The sequence below is a fragment of the Canis lupus genome, chromosome 2 (assembly GCF_048164855.1).
Source record: "Canis lupus baileyi chromosome 2, mCanLup2.hap1, whole genome shotgun sequence".
In the NCBI taxonomy this organism is placed as follows: domain Eukaryota; kingdom Metazoa; phylum Chordata; class Mammalia; order Carnivora; family Canidae; genus Canis; species Canis lupus.
The window spans coordinates 66,495,586-66,512,158 of NC_132839.1; the positions used below are offsets into that span (position 1 = coordinate 66,495,586).

Here is a 16,573-nt window from a genome sequence, read left to right on the forward strand (position 1 = left end):
TGGCTATGGGGAAAGAGATAAGGAGGAAGGGAAGGGGAGGGAGGAAGGAATGAAGGAAGGAGAAAGGGGGGGAGGGAGGAAGGAATGAAGGAAGGAGAGAGGGAGAGAGGGAAGGAATGAAGGAAGGAGAGAGGGAAGGAGGGAGGACAGGAAAGAAGGAAGGAAAATCTTATACTCCATGATCCAAACAACTTAATAACCCTGTATATCTAATGCTTTCTCTTCTGCATCTCAACAGAGGTACCAGGAATATTAATGTTAGCTATGATTGATTGAGCACCATATTATATCCTCACAGCAACTTTGATGAGAAGGATACAATTTTCCTTATTTTTTACAGCCAGGAAATGGAATCAGGAGAGTTAGTTGCCTCAGAACACAAGCCTAGAAAATGAGAGAGCTGTTTTTTAACTCAGGTCAAATCCTCCATGGATTTGGGGCACCTGGGTGGCTCAGTGGTTGAGCATCTGCCTTCGGGTCAGGTTGTAATCCTGGGGTCCTGGGATCAAGTTCCACATCCAGCAACCTATGGGGAGCCTGATTCTCCCTCTGCCTATGTCTCTGCCTCTCTCTCTCATGAATACATAAATAAATAAATCTTAAAAAGAATCCTAAGTAATTAGTGCCAAATCTTGGGAGAACTCCTTCAGAAATCCTTCCTGAGGGAGATTCAACTACCTGAAATTGGTCTTGTATCTCATGCCCCTTTTCCCTTCTCTGGAGTGGGACCCTGCCATCCTTCTATGTGTGCCTTTGTGTTCATGCTTCTCCTCTTCTCATCACCCAGGCCACCTCTGTTCTGCTTGGCAATGCCATGTGAACAGGTGGTGTCTGGAGTCATAGAGCAGTGGTGGCATCAGGTGGGGCAGGGACCAAGCATGCCACATGTCTGGGAGAACGGCCAAGTCAATAACGACACAGAAAGTTTGCTGTGGTGGCTCACTCGTCTTCTCTGCTCAGTAGGAAGTGTGGTACCTGAAGGACCAGGTTTTTGCTGGGAGGGAGAGACAAGGTTTCTCTGAGGGTCTCAGGGGAAGTATTGGTGATAAGAAAAGGAAAGAGTGCAGGATTGGGAAAGATGGGACAAAGGAATGTCTTTAGGGAAAAAGGTAAGGATTCAGCAAAACCTTTCTTTCCACCTCTCCCCCCACCATTCCTTTTCCCCATCCCTCCCTCAATTCTGTGGTCCCTTTCTCCCCAAACCAGCCAGCTGTCCCTTGAACCTGCACTCAGAAAGATTTTCTGATTAACCATGGATTGCACATTCCCTCTAGCAACACCATGGCAACAACTTCAGCTACCAATTGCCTTAATTATAAGATTTGCGTGCTTTGCCCCACAAAACAACATTTAAAAAGGATGTGAGTGAGATTTTAATGCAACACGGTGGTGGAGAGGTTGGGACGGAAAAGTGAGCTGAGACGTGGGGAAGGACACTTGTTCCATGGTGGGATGGGGTCAGGGCAACAGAAAGGGAAGTCATCACCCCCCTCCTGCGACCTTGCATCCTGAACTCACCAGAGAATACACGAGGCGCTTGATGTCTGAAAAGATTGGGTTTGGCTGCCAGGAAGTGAAATTTCACGCTCAATCATGGTAACCGGATTCATCCTTGTGGTTTGCACATTTTGCCCGTCCTCCAGCTCATGGCTTTGATTTTCTATTTCCTCTTAAAACTGCTTCATTTTGCACTTGTCTTTGAACTGGGCTCCAATCCCGTGTGGGAAGGCCACGCTGACACGAATGGCATTTCCGTTCTGTGCCAGGCACGGTGCTAGGCTCTCCAGTGCTGGGGGGCATGCGTACCCACAAAGATGGAGGCTAGGCCCGACGGGGGAGGCTTGGAGAAGAGGGTGAGGAGAAAATGGGAAGAGGACAGGATTTTGGAGAAGGAGGTGGCTGGAATGGAAGAGAGATGGGCAGGAAAAGCAGAAGACAGAGATAGGTGGCAAATGTGGGAGGGGGCAGGGAAAGGAAATACTGTGTAGAAGAGAGAAGTAGAGGGTGCTTGGGTGGCTCAGGGGATTAAACATCTGCCTACGGCTCAGGTCATGATCTCCGGGTCTTGGGATAGAGCTCCACGTTGGGCTCCCTGCTCAGTGGGGAGTCTGCTTCTCCCCTCTGCTTCTGCTCCTCCCCCTGCTTGTGATCTCTCTGTCTCTCCCAATCTGTCTCAAATATATAAATAAAGCTTTTTAAAAAGTGGTGGGACGGGAAGGGAGCTGGCTGAGTGAAGAGGGTGAGTAGGAGCAGGACAAGGGGTGTGAATCGGAAGATAAAGAAAATGGCAGGAGAGATGGAGTCTCAATGGAAGGGGAACATGGTGTCTCCATGGAAAGGGCTGGAGGTGTTAGGAACTTAATGGTATTTCCCTCCCCTATTTACATAATGAAGCCCTTCCTAATTCTCGATGTGACTATATTTGGAGATAAGACCTTTAAGGAGGTAATTAAGGTGAAGAAAGTTATGGGAATGGGCCTCTAATCCAATTGGACTGGTGTCCTCATAAGAGGAAGAGACACCAGATCTCTCTCTCTCTCTCTGTCTCTCTCTCTCTGCCATGTGAAGACTCAGGGAGAAAGCAGCTATCTGCCAGAAAGAAGGGTTTTCACAAGAAACTAACCCTGCCGGCCCCTTGCTCTTAGACTTCCAGCCTCCAGAACTATGAGAAGGTAGATTTCTGTTGTTCAAGTCCCAGGCTGTGGCATTATTTCGCTATGGTGGCCTGAGTGCACAAAGACAAGGGGTATGGAGATTGAAGATTCCCATAGGAGGCCAGGAGAATCAGCATTCACCCCAACCTGCCCATGTCTGGGAGGTGGGCAGTGACACAAGTTTCACATTTCCTCCTCCAATCCAAAGAACACAAGGATACCAGCTCTGTTGGCCAGGAGATTATATGCTCAGGTATGTATGGGTCACAGCTAACTGATGGTGAGATTTTGGGTCTCATTTGTAAAAACTGCTAAGCAGCATCAGCCTTATTGGGAGTTCTGAAAGGATTAAAGAAGGCTTTACCACACAAGTACCTTATGGGGAGGGCATGCACTCCGTTAAGTATAGCTGTTAGTGTTGTGTGCATCTGTGCGCATGTTTGTTTAGGAAAGTTGTTTTTTAAGATTTTTTATTTATTTATTCAGAGAGAGAGAGAGAGAGAGAGAGAGAGAGAGCAGGCACCGTGCAGAGAGCCTGACGTGGGACTCGATCCAGGGTCTCCAGGATCATGCCCTGGGCTGCAGGCGGCGCTAAACTGCTGCGCCACTGGGGCTGCCCTGTTTAGGAAAGTTTTTTATTTTATTTTATTTTTTTTATAATAAATTTATTTTTTATTGGTGTTCAATTTACCAACATACAGAATAATACCCAGTGCTCATCCCGTCAAGTGCCCCCCTCAGTGCCCGTCACCCATTCACCCCCAACCCCCGCCCTCCTCCCCTTCCACCACCCCTAGTTAGTTTCTCAGAGTTAGGAGTCTTTATGTTTTGTCTCCCTTTCTGATATTTCTCACACATTTCTTCTCCCTTCCCTTATATTCCCTTTCACTATTATTTATATTCCCCAAATGAATGAGACCATATAATGTTTGTTCTCTGATTGACTTACTTCACTCAGCATAATACCCTCCAGTTCTATCCACGTTGAAGCAAATGGTGGGTATTTGTCGTTTCTCATGGCTGAGTAATATTCCATTGTATACATAGACCACATCTTTATCCATTCATCTTTCAAAGGAAAGTTTTTTGAAGAGCAAAGGCTCTTGAGATTTCCCACACAACAAGAAAGTGGGATCTTTGTTTCTGTCTCTAGATTATATTGAGTCATGCAAAATTGCCATTTCTAAGGGTCAAAGCACAGTAAGTTTTTTTTTTAAGATTTATTTATTTATTTCAAACACAGAGAGAGAGAGAGAGAGCGCACATGTGAGAGAGCACAAGGGGGTGGGAGGGGCAGAGGGAGAAGCAGATGCCCAGCTGAGCAGGGAGCCCAAGGTGTGGCTGGATTCCAGGACTCTGGGATCATGATCTGAGCTAAGGTAGATGCTTAACTGACTGAGCTACCCAGGTACCCCCCTCTTTTATTACAGTAAATGTTTTTTGAAAAGGAACATTTCACATACAAATGCAGATATATGGACTTACTTGAAATATCTTTAGATCTAAGCACCATGAGGCCACTTTGCCCCACAGATACTGCCCACTTCAGGGGGAGCATGCTGCCCTAGGTCCCCAGGGTCTCTACCTCTCACTTACTCATGTACACTTCCTGCGAGGTCCAATAGCTTTAGGATGGTAGCCCATGACTTAATGTATTGCCTAGAGCTCTGCTCATGTGCTGTTGATAAGACAGAGAAATGGGTACACTTTCTTTTGCAGGAAAAAGTATTAGAACAAAAGTATGTAGAACCGTGAGAGCAAATGGGGAGCATAAATCATCGCAAAACAAACATCCTGAGGCCTTGGCTGATCAAAACAAGCCCGGAAAAGCCAGTCTGGATTTTGTCACTCTGTTTTGACGGCATCATGGAAACACTTGCCTCTTGGCTGAAATCCTTTCCCTTAACACGTTTCATTCACATGCAAGTCCATTTACCGAGTATCCTGTGTGTATTCCTTTCTCTTCCTTGTGCTTTTGTTTTAATCCCCTACTAGATGTCAGTGTGTCCAGTTAGAAGCAATCCCATAAAAACGAGGCTGAGGGAAACATTAGATGGCTGGCCAAAAGTATCAGGCTCCTAACAATAACAAAAATTTGTATCACTTTCTAGCTCACATACTTTTTCTTACATCATATCACATCAACTATTTCCAGAATCCAGTAGAATAGGAATATATTATTCCCATTTTCGATGATGAGCAAACAGAGGCTCAGAGTTCAAATAACTTGCACAACTAGGAAGGGTTAGGGCTGAAAATACACACAGAGCAAGCACAGTTCCTGATTCTTCATTCTAGGTAACTGTGAAGAAAAGCAATACCACAACATGGGTCAAAGTTGGCTTTGCTACAACTAAGTTTAAAAAATAACCCACGTGTTGTATGAGATGGGCTTACTAGCAAAGTGGATCCTTATTTAGCATCAAGAAAAATGGAGTATTTAAGTCAGAGAGCGTTAATTGGACATTGGATTCCCTGCAGCCTGGGCTGTAGACAGTATGCAAAATAGTAGCTAGACCAGCTCTAGAAAGTACCCGGTTCTCCCTTAGAATTCACTGATTTCATTCTACATTCTTTCCTGCTAGTCCTAGAGTGAGTTCAGATCCTTTCTCAATGTGGGACTCCAAGTAGTCACTCTCCATCCCAGAAAGCTGATACGGAGTTAGCACTAGATGTGAAACTTATCTGGAATTTGGTGTTCGGGTCTGGAGGTCTGTTTCAAGAGGGGCATGAATATTCTCGGTGAATCCTATGGTGTCCAGGGCAAGTCCTTCCTATAAGTGCAGGGAGACCAGGGGAGGGTGGGAAGGCACACAGTGACATCTTCAAGTGGATGTTTCCTTGCTATGGCTAAATGCAGCACAAGGACTAATGGAGAAACATTAAAAGGGGCCATATTTTGGGCATGATAAAGAATTTCCTGTTGACCAGTGGTGCTTTAATGGAAGGTGCTGCCTAATTAAGTATGAATGTGTTGTTACTGGTACATTGAAGCTGGAGGTGAGATCTGTAATGTGGATAAGTCTTTTTGGGGTGCCTGGGTGGTTCAGTTGGTTAAGCATCTGCCTTCGGCTCAGGTTATGATCTCAGGGCCCTGGAATCGAGCCCCACATCAGCGGAGAATCTGCTTGTCCCTCTCCTTCTGCCCCTCCCCCTCGCTTGTGCTCTCTCTCAAACAAATAAAATCTTAAAAAAGAATTCTAGGGACACCTGGGTGGCTCAGTAGTTGAGCGGCTGCCTTCAGCCCAGGGCGTGATCCTGAAGTCCTGGGATCGAGTCCCAAGTTGGGCTCCCTGCTTGGAACCTGCTTCTCTCTCTGCCAGTGTCTCTGCCTCTCTCTCTCTCTCTCTCTCTCTCTCTGTGTGTCTCTCATGAAGAAATAAATAAAATCTTAAAAAAAAATTCTAAAAGTCGGTTTGGATACTATTCCATCTCAGCCTCAGGGACAAACAGGGGGATGATCAACAGTTTCTGAGATATTTTAGGGGTCTGGCACATAAAACTGTCATCAGGAATCAAAGTTTTTGTTGCGTTTCCAGATTATATCGGAATCATATAAAATTGCCATTTTTGGTAGGTAATAAAATGGTTGAAGGTCAGCAATTTGATATGATTCAGCATAATTCATACAAAGGCAAGGGATGAACTCAATTCCTATGAGACATGGAGAAAAGAATGCCTGAGAAAATGTGGAGTTCACCATACACAGGTATTGGGTTGTTGAGGGTTGAATCGTGTTCCCCTGAAATTCCAGGTTGAAGGACTTCAGAATATGACTGTACAAGAAGGTAAGGCATTTAAAGCTGTGATAAAGTTACAATAAGGCCCATTAAGGAGACCCTAATCCAATCTGACTGGTATCCTTGTAAGAAGATGTTTGGATACACAAGGAGTTACTAGGGCTTCTCTGCATAGAAGAAAGAATATGTGAAGACACAGCAAGAAGGCAGCCATCTGTAAGCCAAGCAGAGAGGCTTCAGAAGAAACCAAACCTACTGATACCTTAATCTTGGACTTCGTGCCTCCAGAACTGTGAGAATATAAATTTCTGTTGTTGAAGCCCCCAGCCTGTGGTACTTAGTATACCTGGATATGTGGCTATATGGGGAGCTGGAGGGATGAACGTGGACAAGAAGTGTGGTCCAAAGACAGGTTTTCAAAAGCCCTCCAAGACCATTCCATTGATCTTTACTGGGAAGGAAAAGAGGAGATGCTAATGATCCAAGAAATTGATAGATATTTACCTATGATAAAAGAGTTGGTAATGGTGATAAATTCAAAGGATCCCCTGATGAGGATTCCATCAATGTCAAATTAGATTTCACAGTGAAATGGGATAAAAACGAACTACAGTTAACACTCCTCCATCACAAGAGGTAGGCAGCTAAATTTTGCAAAAGGCACACAGCCAGGATGATGGGTAAATGTTTCTTCTGAAAGGATATATTAAAATGTACCCTCCCCCAATCACTGCATGCCTATACCATTACTGTGTAATTGCCAAGGCTATATACTCATAAAACTTTTGCACACCCTAAAATTCTTCTGGAAATATGCCTGCTTGATATGGAGAAGCAGTCTAGAAATGTGATTGAATAGGGAACTGTATAGTTAATGATTTCCATAAAAGTGCATAGCAGGCTACTTTCATGGAGTTTGAAGTGTTGGAAGGCCATTGGACACCAACTTGCTCCTCCTGTCCTTTCCATCTCTTACCCTCTCTCATTTTACAGGGTTGAATCTGGATTTAGCGAGGCCTCCAAGTTATTATTCTGACAGGACTCTGTGATGGTCAGAGCCTTGCTGTAGCAGGTTTAGGGGACTGGGCCCAACGAGCATCTCTACCCTTTAACTGCTGTGTGAACATCTGCTATTCTTATCTCATCTGGACAGATATTGCTTCTTAACTGGAGAATTAGTCTCTGCTCCTTCTGGACACTGATTAATCATCTTAAATCATCATTCTAATAAACTTCCAAGGAGTTACTTTGTTTACAAACTTTTAATGATTATTCCATGAAAAGAGAAATCTGAACTTTGTGGTTTGGCATTCAAGGCTTTCTATGATCTGATTACAACCAAGTCTGGTTATTTTTTTTTCCATCTAAGTCTTCTGAGCTCATTTCCCTCTGCTCTATATGTGCGCCCTTTTCTGCCACGGTAGCTTTGCTGCTACTCCTCACGCTGTCCTCTTTCATGCTTTTACTAATGTTCTTGCTGCCTGGATATCCCTTCCACCAATCCCTATCTATCTTTCAAGGCTAAATTACACATTACTTCCTCTGAGGAGTCTTCCCTGCATGCAAGATGCACAGCATCAGATGGTCCTGAGTTTGAGAGCATACCCTGCCCCTCACTTCCTAGAACATCTCTGGAAGGTTATTGAATTTCTCTAGGGCTCAGTTTTCTCGCTGTGATATGGGCAAGTCAATATCCACCATGTAGCCTTATGAAGTACATATGGGACAGCCATACTGTGAAGTACTTGGCATAGTTCCTTTTACGTGGTAAACATCAAAGAATGTTACATACTACTCTGATTATTCCAGGGAACTGCAGACTCCCTTTCTGTGAATTCCCATTCATCTGAACTCTCTGATAGTCTTCCTTGTAAATCTGGGTTTTGCATTTTAGATATTAGGACTCACATGTTGTGTTCCCCATGCTATTTGTAACTCCTTGAAGGTGTGATCGTGGTTTAGTTAGTGTGTGTCCTGTGCATTGACCTCTTTTCTGTAAGCTCTCAGACCACAGGCAAAGGCTGACCTTGTAGGCGTGAAATTTGGGTATGACAACAATTTGCTTTTTTTCTTTTTTTTTTAAGATTTATTCATTCATGAGAGAGAGAGAGAGAGAGAGAGAGAGAGAGAGAGGCAGAGAGAGAAGCAGACTCCCTGCGGGAAGTCCAATGCAGGACTTGATGCCAGGACCCCAGGATCACGACCTGAGTCAAACGCAGATGCTCAACCACTGAGCCACCCAGGTTCCCCACAACAATTTGCTTTGCTGTCACTTTTCTCTTCCCTCTAAAAGTTGACAATAGTTTTTTGTTTTGTTTTTGTTTTTGTTTTTGTTTTAAAGTCAGTTTCCTTAGATATGAGAATCCTAGTTGTAGGGCTTTTGTTTTCTAGAAACATGGCAGATAATGCGTGAAGAGGCTGGTAGAGATTGATAAGTTGGGAAAGACACGTGTCTGTGGCCTGAACTAATTAGGCCAACTTAGCCTCACCATTTTCCATCATGCCATCTGTATTCCAGGTTTGTGTGATACTTCTGGGATGGGGGGCAAGGTTTTATATTCTGATGCGCTTGGAAAACACTAGATTCTAAAGACCCACTCATGGAGAGACAGAGGATGTTGTAAGAAACTAAAATGTGTGAGAAGTCCTACAGTAAAGAAACCAGCTCTTAATAGCTAATAAGAGTAGCTAACATTCATTGAGCTCTTTCATGGCAGATATTTTGATAGTAGGCCCTTTATACGAATTCTTTAATTTAATCCTCAAATGCTATAATTATTATCCTTACTTTACAGATGAAGAAATCAATGCTTGAATGGTCCAAGTTCTTACAGCTCCTTACTCTTAAGAGTTGGAGCTGGGATTGGAATCAGATATTTGTAACTCTAGAACCTGTTCTGGTTCACTGTGATACACAGCTTCTCATATTCCTGGATTTGCCTGATCAGGAAGTACTTTTGGTTATCCTCTTATTAATAACCCATGAAAGTCATGTCCCTTGGGATGCACTTTGGGCAACAGAGCTTTGCTTTCCCAAGCTACTTGGTTCATGGGAGCAGCCGTGACCTTTCCACCTCTGCACTTTGCTTACTGACCTCTGCCTGTATGTTCTTGCTCACCTCGCCTTTATCATAACATTTTACTCTTCCTCCAACGCCTAGTTCAAATGCAACTGTATGAGGAGCTTTCTTTGATGTCAGCAGGTTGATGTGCAAAGGCATCTGTGTTCTCCACTCCTGTTAATGTTCAGTCTCTCTGTCAAGAGCCATGCTCAAAGAGCCTCGGTAAAGTTTCTGGCACTGAGTGGGCACTCAGAGTTTAGTGAATCACAATCTTCCTAGCTGCTCTAGGGGGTCATTTCCCGAGCCTGGGGCTCTTTAAGTCACAGGTCATAGACTTGCGGGTTATGACTGTAGCTGGTGACCTGGGCTGAGTCTGGCTCCAACCCTTTTCAGGTTTGGAGAGCATCACTCCTGAACTCCCTGGCAGTTCATTAGTTAACACTGTCCCCCCTCTGTGCCTCGCAGATGTTGCCTCTCCCCAGCCTCTGTGAGGTGAAGAGCACGATTAGGTCACATTGGGCCTCTTGTCAGTGTCCTTCTGGGGACAAACCTGACCTGTCCTTTCCAGGGTGTTGTCTAGGTTTCATTACAAAGCCCCCCAGTGGCTGTGCCTTGGATGAGTCAGCTGGCTTGGGGCTTCATTAGCAACTCTAATTGCCTTTTTGTTTTTGTCCTCTTTGGGGCCTTCTGAGGCCCAGAGGTGGGGCCTGGCGGGCCTGGCGGGCCTGGCTTCCAGAAATGCCGCCAGCCTCCACAAGAGCCCGTGATGGGAAGTCCGCGCCCCACTCCCCAGCAGCCACGTCATGCCACACTGCGCATTTCTGGGCCGCACCCTTCCCCAGGGTGCACTCAGGCGCCATGCAACCGCTGGCCATCCCAGCTCCCTGGCTGCCTGTGATGAGGTCATGGGGTGGGGTAATGGAGACCCCCCCTCCAAATAGGGTGGGGGCTTCCCCAACTGGCCTGGGAATGGTGGAGATGAGGAGATGGTAATAATCTTGTCCGTCCAACCCACTGCTCCCTCTCTTGAGCTTGCATGGCCGGCATGGACAGAAGTGGAGGGAGGAAGAGAGAGCAGGGAAGAAACAGGGAGGAGAAGGAGAGCAGAGTGGCAGGCGTGGATTCCTCACTTCCTCCATTAACAACTGGAGATGGAAAAAGGAGCTAGCAGTTTCTCTTGACCACCTTGCAATGAGCCGATCAAGCTGCCTTCTCTCCTCTCTGTAATGTCCTTCTTCTGATCTTAACCTCTTTTTTTTTTTTTTTTTCACTCACTGAGACCACAAAAGGTAGGGGAAGCCACCATAATCCATCTTATATAATTAGAATTTGACACAGAAGGAAAAAATATCCCAGAAACAGAGCAGCAGCTGGTCCGGCAAGGCAGGTGAAGCCCTTCCCAACCCAAGAACACTTCTCCGGGCAGAGCCTCACATTCTCACCCAGGCCTAATGAGCACGTTTGCTCTTGCTTCTGCACCAGTGGGTCTCGTAGACTGAAGTCGCCTAGGTGTCCCAGAGCACTCAAGCTTGGTCAAACCCACCAGGTTTTTAGCCTCCGCCCGTGAGTACATATGTGTGCGTGGAGGAATGAATGCTCTGTTAAAATTGAAGCCTGCCGAGAGAATTTGCAGATAGATCTCTGTGGATAGCTAGCTATTTGCATCTGGAATTCTGTCTCGGAAAGATGGGAAATCTGATAAGAGAGACTTTCCCAGGGAAATAGGAACAGCACATCACACATTTACGTGTCCCTCCACCTAAAACCACCGCATACTTCCCATATGATCATTGCCATAGAAAACCAAGGAATACCTAAGACTCTCTGCTCCCTGCTTGTATCAAAGGCACAATCAAGAGGGCAAAGCCACCCTCACCAGACCCTAGCATTGTCAGTCAACTGCAACCAGAATGAACAAACATGGAATTGAACTTTTTTTCTCCTAGGACATCAGAGCCGTAACATCCTTATCCGGTCGTTACAAAGGAAAAGCCAAATGATTTATTTAACTTTAAAAAACATATTCTGCAAAACAAGTTTATAAGAAGTCATAGTAACCACACTTAAGAAAATTTTTTGGAATGATAGTAAAATCTTCCATGGGAAAGATTTCCAACTTAATAGAAAGATCATAGCTCTGGAAGCCGAATTGCACGTAACGGGATAAGAAAACACAGATACTCTGACCCGGGAAATAAATGAGCCCATCACCACACTAGTGAATGTGAGGCGCATCAGGTTGGAGATTCTGAGGAATATCTTGCACACATTTTCTAAGAGAAATCTCATTTTTCAAATAGTCAAAGGTATTTCACAGAGATTTGCGTCAAGCAGAATAGAAAGCAGGAGAAGGCATGACTGCTGAGGTTTTCCAACCTCTGATTTATCATTTGTTGACATACTTTCTACAAGTTCCTCATTTCTTTACAAGTAGCTGTCTTAAGTTCTTCCAGTAAATATTTTTGATGAAGGCCAAACAGGAGGCAAAAAGTTCAAGAGAATGGCTTACCTTTTCTAGGCATGGCTGATGTCAAAATTTTCCCCAAAACATGAGGCTTTCTTGCTTTGGTTGTCCCATGAATTTAGAAACCATTAAAAAATTTAAAGCAGAAATATGTGTGTCTTATTCGAAGCTGCTTCGAAACAATACAAAAAATAACGCGATGAAAAATAAAGTGCTCTTCTGAGCATGAGATTGTGTTTGAAGCTTGGAGCTCATGCTGTTGCACGAAGTTTTGCAACTGTCTTTCTCAGTTTAAACAACCTCCCGCTCCTCCCCACCACTTGCCAACGTCTATAATTTAAAGCAACTGCGATCCTTCCCATAATACTCACATTTCAAAGAGCTTAATATATACGCTCGTTAGGAAAGAGTAGGAGCGGGTGACGTTCCTCTGCAAACCCGGGACCGAGGCAAATGGGAAGCAAAGGTTTCAGGTATCTGAGCAATTCTGTCTCTTTTACCCGTAGCTCTTCTCACTCTGTTACTTCAAGTTGCTTCTTTGCCTTTTCAAGTGATGCCTTGAGACCAAAAGGCATCACTTCACTGGAAGAAAAAAAAAAAAACACACAGAAAAGTTTCTGTCTCAACTTATAGGACAGTGATACTAGTGAAATTATGTTTAAACTTTTGCTAACACAATTATTTCTATTCAATTCTGCCCTAATTCATCTGTTTGAAAATGTAAAATTAATGTGCATTACGTTTTCATAAAAGAGGAAAATACCTAAAATGATGTCATTTGAATTGGACTTATTTTAGCTTGCATCCTGTATATGAATCATAAACTCTAGGAGGGATACTCGCTTTGCAGTGTGTCCATGTAGCTGGGTAAGTCTCTGACATAGAGACTGTAATCAATGTTCCTGATTTCACTCTTTCAACCACACTTCCCCATTTGCCATTAAACACACACACACACAGAGCATTTGTGAATTCAAATTACAGCCAACTTAAAGTGATGATTTAAAAAAAATATTTATAGTATATCTTAAAGCTGGTCTTGCTTAGTATCTGAGAGATAATAAGTACTCAGTAAATACCTCCTGCATGAATAAAGGATTGTAATGGCTCAGGGCATTCAACAGTTTTGACAAGTTGGGTTTGCATTTAGAATATGTTCACATCGGGGAAGGATAATATGTCAAAGCTTGTACAGAGAGTAAACAGGACAACGTGTGCTCTTGCCAGATTTAATGAATGGTTATGATATAATAAAAATCACCTAAATTAATATAGAAAACAGTTAAGTAAATAAACCATTTAATGGAGAATAGAGATGTCAAAACAGGCATGATCTATTCAGTATGCTTACTATGTAAGCTTATGCAAACAATTACAGTACAAAAGCCTCATTCATTATTTTAAAACTATAGATTATTTCTCATGGTGTTTTTTTGAGTTACCTAAAGTAACTCTTACGCTATGGACAGGGGACAATACCTCTGACTGAAATTGTGCAAAGAGAGAAAGTGTCTAATACTGCAGGGAAGGGGTCAGCTTTCAGATTTTCTTTGCTATGAAAGCAGAGAAAAAGGTAGAGTCTGTTTTTGGCTCTGTTTCTACTGAGGAGACATCTACAGGCACTAGGATGTGTAGTGTCTGTCCCAGACCTGGATCCATGATTTTCCAATTATGTGACTTCGCATGTTTTTTTAATCTCTTTAAGCATTTGCTTACTTAATTGTGAAAGATTAAATACAAATATGTTAAACAACCTATTTGCATATATGCACACAGTGTTGCATTTATCCAATGAAAGTCAATAAACTCCTCACTATGTTACTTAGCAGGACCTATTGTGAGTCATTGTGATTTACCACAGCAGCTAGCCTTGCTTCCCCTGACCAATACTAAAATTGGTAACGGGTGTGGGTGCCGCTGTAACAAAAGCCTACACTCAGTGTTGTTGGCTAAGTAGTCAGGAGCTAAGTAGTCAGGAGCTGAGTGGCAAGGAGCTGGATACCAGACGCCGTGAGGTGAGGTGCCGTGTTTTGTCCCAATGGCACGTTGGTAAAACTGACATCTATGATAACTTGCAAAGCATCTGTGCCAGTTACCCTGTAGCCCTAGGATGAGAGGGCGGGGTGGGGGGGCAGGGGAGAAGGAACATCCATTGTGTGTGTCTTGGCTGCTATTACTGCATTTTGCAAGGTGTTTCAAGAATGCAATGAGCCTCGGAAAGAAATGGCTAAATTATAAACAGAAAGAAAAGAGAATAGAGAGATGGTACCTAAATTTGATGGCTTTTAGGAGCCTACCAATCTTTTGAAAGTCTTATTTTGCTAAAGTAACTATAAGCCTGTACTAGAAATATCTTTCAAGTTTGAAAACAATCCTCCTATCAGCCGGTGAACTGTTGCCTGCATGTTGTTGAGGAGGGCTGGCTCCTCAATACATATCACAGAGGAAGCAAGCAGAACCACTCAGAAGGAAGGACTGAGGGCCATAGAGAAAAAAGGACAAGGGAGTTCTCAGAGAACAAAGTCAGGCCCATATCCACAACTTCTTTCACCCTTAAGGCAGATGGTCTTACCATGTCTGCCTGGCCAGATGTGGCATCAGTGTCTGTTGTGTGTCTCCTATTCTTTCCCTTCTGAAGGGAAATTTTTGTTGTAGTTATATCACTATTGTTACTTCACTTCTTGTGTGTGTGTGTGTGTGTGTGTGTGTGTGTGAGAGAGAGAGAGAGAGAGAGAGAGAGAGAATGAGAGACAGAGAAAGGGAGAGGGAGGAAATTTGTATTTTGGGGTGATAGAGATCACTTTTCTTTTAGTTTACAGATCACTGGATCAGGAGATGGTACATCCAGGGATGCCTGGGTGGCTCAGTGGTTGAGTGTCCACCCTTGGCTCAGGTTGTCATCCCGGGGTCCTGGGATCGAGTCCTGTATTGGGCTTCCTGGGGAGCCCTCTGCCTATGTCTCTGCTCTCTGTGTGTATCTCATGAATAAATAAATACAATCTTAAAAAGAGAAATGGCACATCCAGACTTATGACATGAAATTCACATAACTCAGAAGTCTTCACTTTGATCCATGCAGTGACCAGATGGAATTTGAGGTTTTTTCCTTTGAAGAGGTGTGTATTCTGTGTTTGTGTTCTTCTCCTTATACATAAGGAAAGAGGGAAGAAAATGGATATGTGGTGACCAGAAGGGTAAACTATGGCAAGTATGTTTAGGATTTAGTGATGTCTTTATATTCTTCTCCATTACCTGGCCTCCCTTGCTGTTTGTTTGACCATGTGACTGATTTTGGCCAATGGGACATGAGCAGGAGTAATGGAGGGTTAATTTGAGGCTGGGGTAGCAGCTGGTGTACCTACTCCACATTTTTTCTCTTCCCTCTACCCCTATGGCAGGAAGCAAAAGAGGTATTGGACCTGTAGTAGAAGGCACCCCAAACCCTGTGGCATCTCTTAGAAGATGCTGCCTAGGAGAACTGCCTGACTGCATCAGACAAACCTATGTTGTGTTCCCCCACTGAGTTTGGGGGTTTGTCATAGTTGGCTAGTGACAACTACTCTGATGCAGATAGCTGCATTGAAAGATTTTTGGAAGATTAAAAGAGATAATATATGCAAAGAATGCAGAAGAGGGCCTGACACAATAAAAAGTTCTGAACAAATGGTGGGTATTTTTATATTAAACATAAATCCCCACTTTCCTGCTCTTGCAAAACCAATCTAGATAAATGTCAGTTGTGAACATTATAAATTTAAGGCTTGTAAATGGTGCGCTGTTGAGCTAAGTAAATTGGAAACTATGGAAAGATTAGTGACAGAAATAGATGCTGAAAACAAAATTCATTCCCCATCCTTAAAAATATTTGCATTTATTACGAAAATTGTCCAATGAGTTGCTGTCAACTTTCACAAGCAACCTTCAAAGCAGGGGATAAAGGAAATTATAAACTCCAAGTTACAAGTTAAATACACTCTTTAGCATTTAACCAGTGTAAACTCCACTTACCCAAACATTTATTTTACTGTGTGTACAGAACAAAGCTGTCATCCTGACATTGACTGTTCCAGGCTGCTCCTCAGTCAAAATGTGCTGAAGAGTGTATTCATGCTAGTTGAGAGCTAATGTTTCCAAAAGCTGCCCTCTACTCAGGCCATGTGTGGTTGGCTTTGAACTGCTGTAAATGGCAGTACAGAAGGTCCTGGTTCATATGTTTTGTTTCTAACTCAAGTATTTTGAGCACTCCCCACTAGAAATACAGCTTCCTTCACTCTGCAAACTCTTTTAAAGGGTCAGACAGACCCCTTTCTCTTCTACCATTTTTTTAAAAATTGAGTGATAGTAGAGCAGTTTATTGAGCGATAGTACAACTCTGCCAAAGAGAGAGGGGACCCGAGAGTGTTGCCCGTTCTTTACCATTTTAAAGCAGTAATGACAACAATGACAAACATTTGTTGAGCATTAACTATGTACTAGGCACTGCTTTATGTGCTCTGTAAGTATATGAACTCATTTAATTCTTTCAATAGTCTTATGAGGTAGATACTAACATTATTGTCAATTTACGGATGAGGAACCTAGATAAAGTACAGAGAGCTTAAGTGACTACCTCAAGGTCACACAGCCAGTAAGTAGCAGAGATAGGATTTATTT

The 16,573-nt window shown here is 43.5% G+C and overlaps 1 protein-coding gene across 3 annotated transcripts in view; it reads right to left on the reverse strand.

The window, feature by feature from the left end:
* The window catches only part of C1QTNF7 (C1q and TNF related 7), a 106,430-nt gene extending 93,638 nt beyond the window's left edge, over nucleotides 1-12,792 (reverse strand). For 2 of the 3 annotated variants that reach the window (XM_072805359.1, XM_072805385.1), the window contains exon 1: nucleotides 11,966-12,224. In XM_072805359.1, the coding sequence (XP_072661460.1) occupies nucleotides 11,966-11,978 (13 nt within the window). In that variant the 5' untranslated portion in view covers nucleotides 11,979-12,224. Of the gene's footprint in view, nucleotides 1-11,965; nucleotides 12,225-12,291; nucleotides 12,503-12,683 lie in introns of those variants that run through there. The other variant, XM_072805391.1, reaches the window with a different exon arrangement.
* Nucleotides 12,793-16,573: the final 3,781 nt, after the last annotated feature.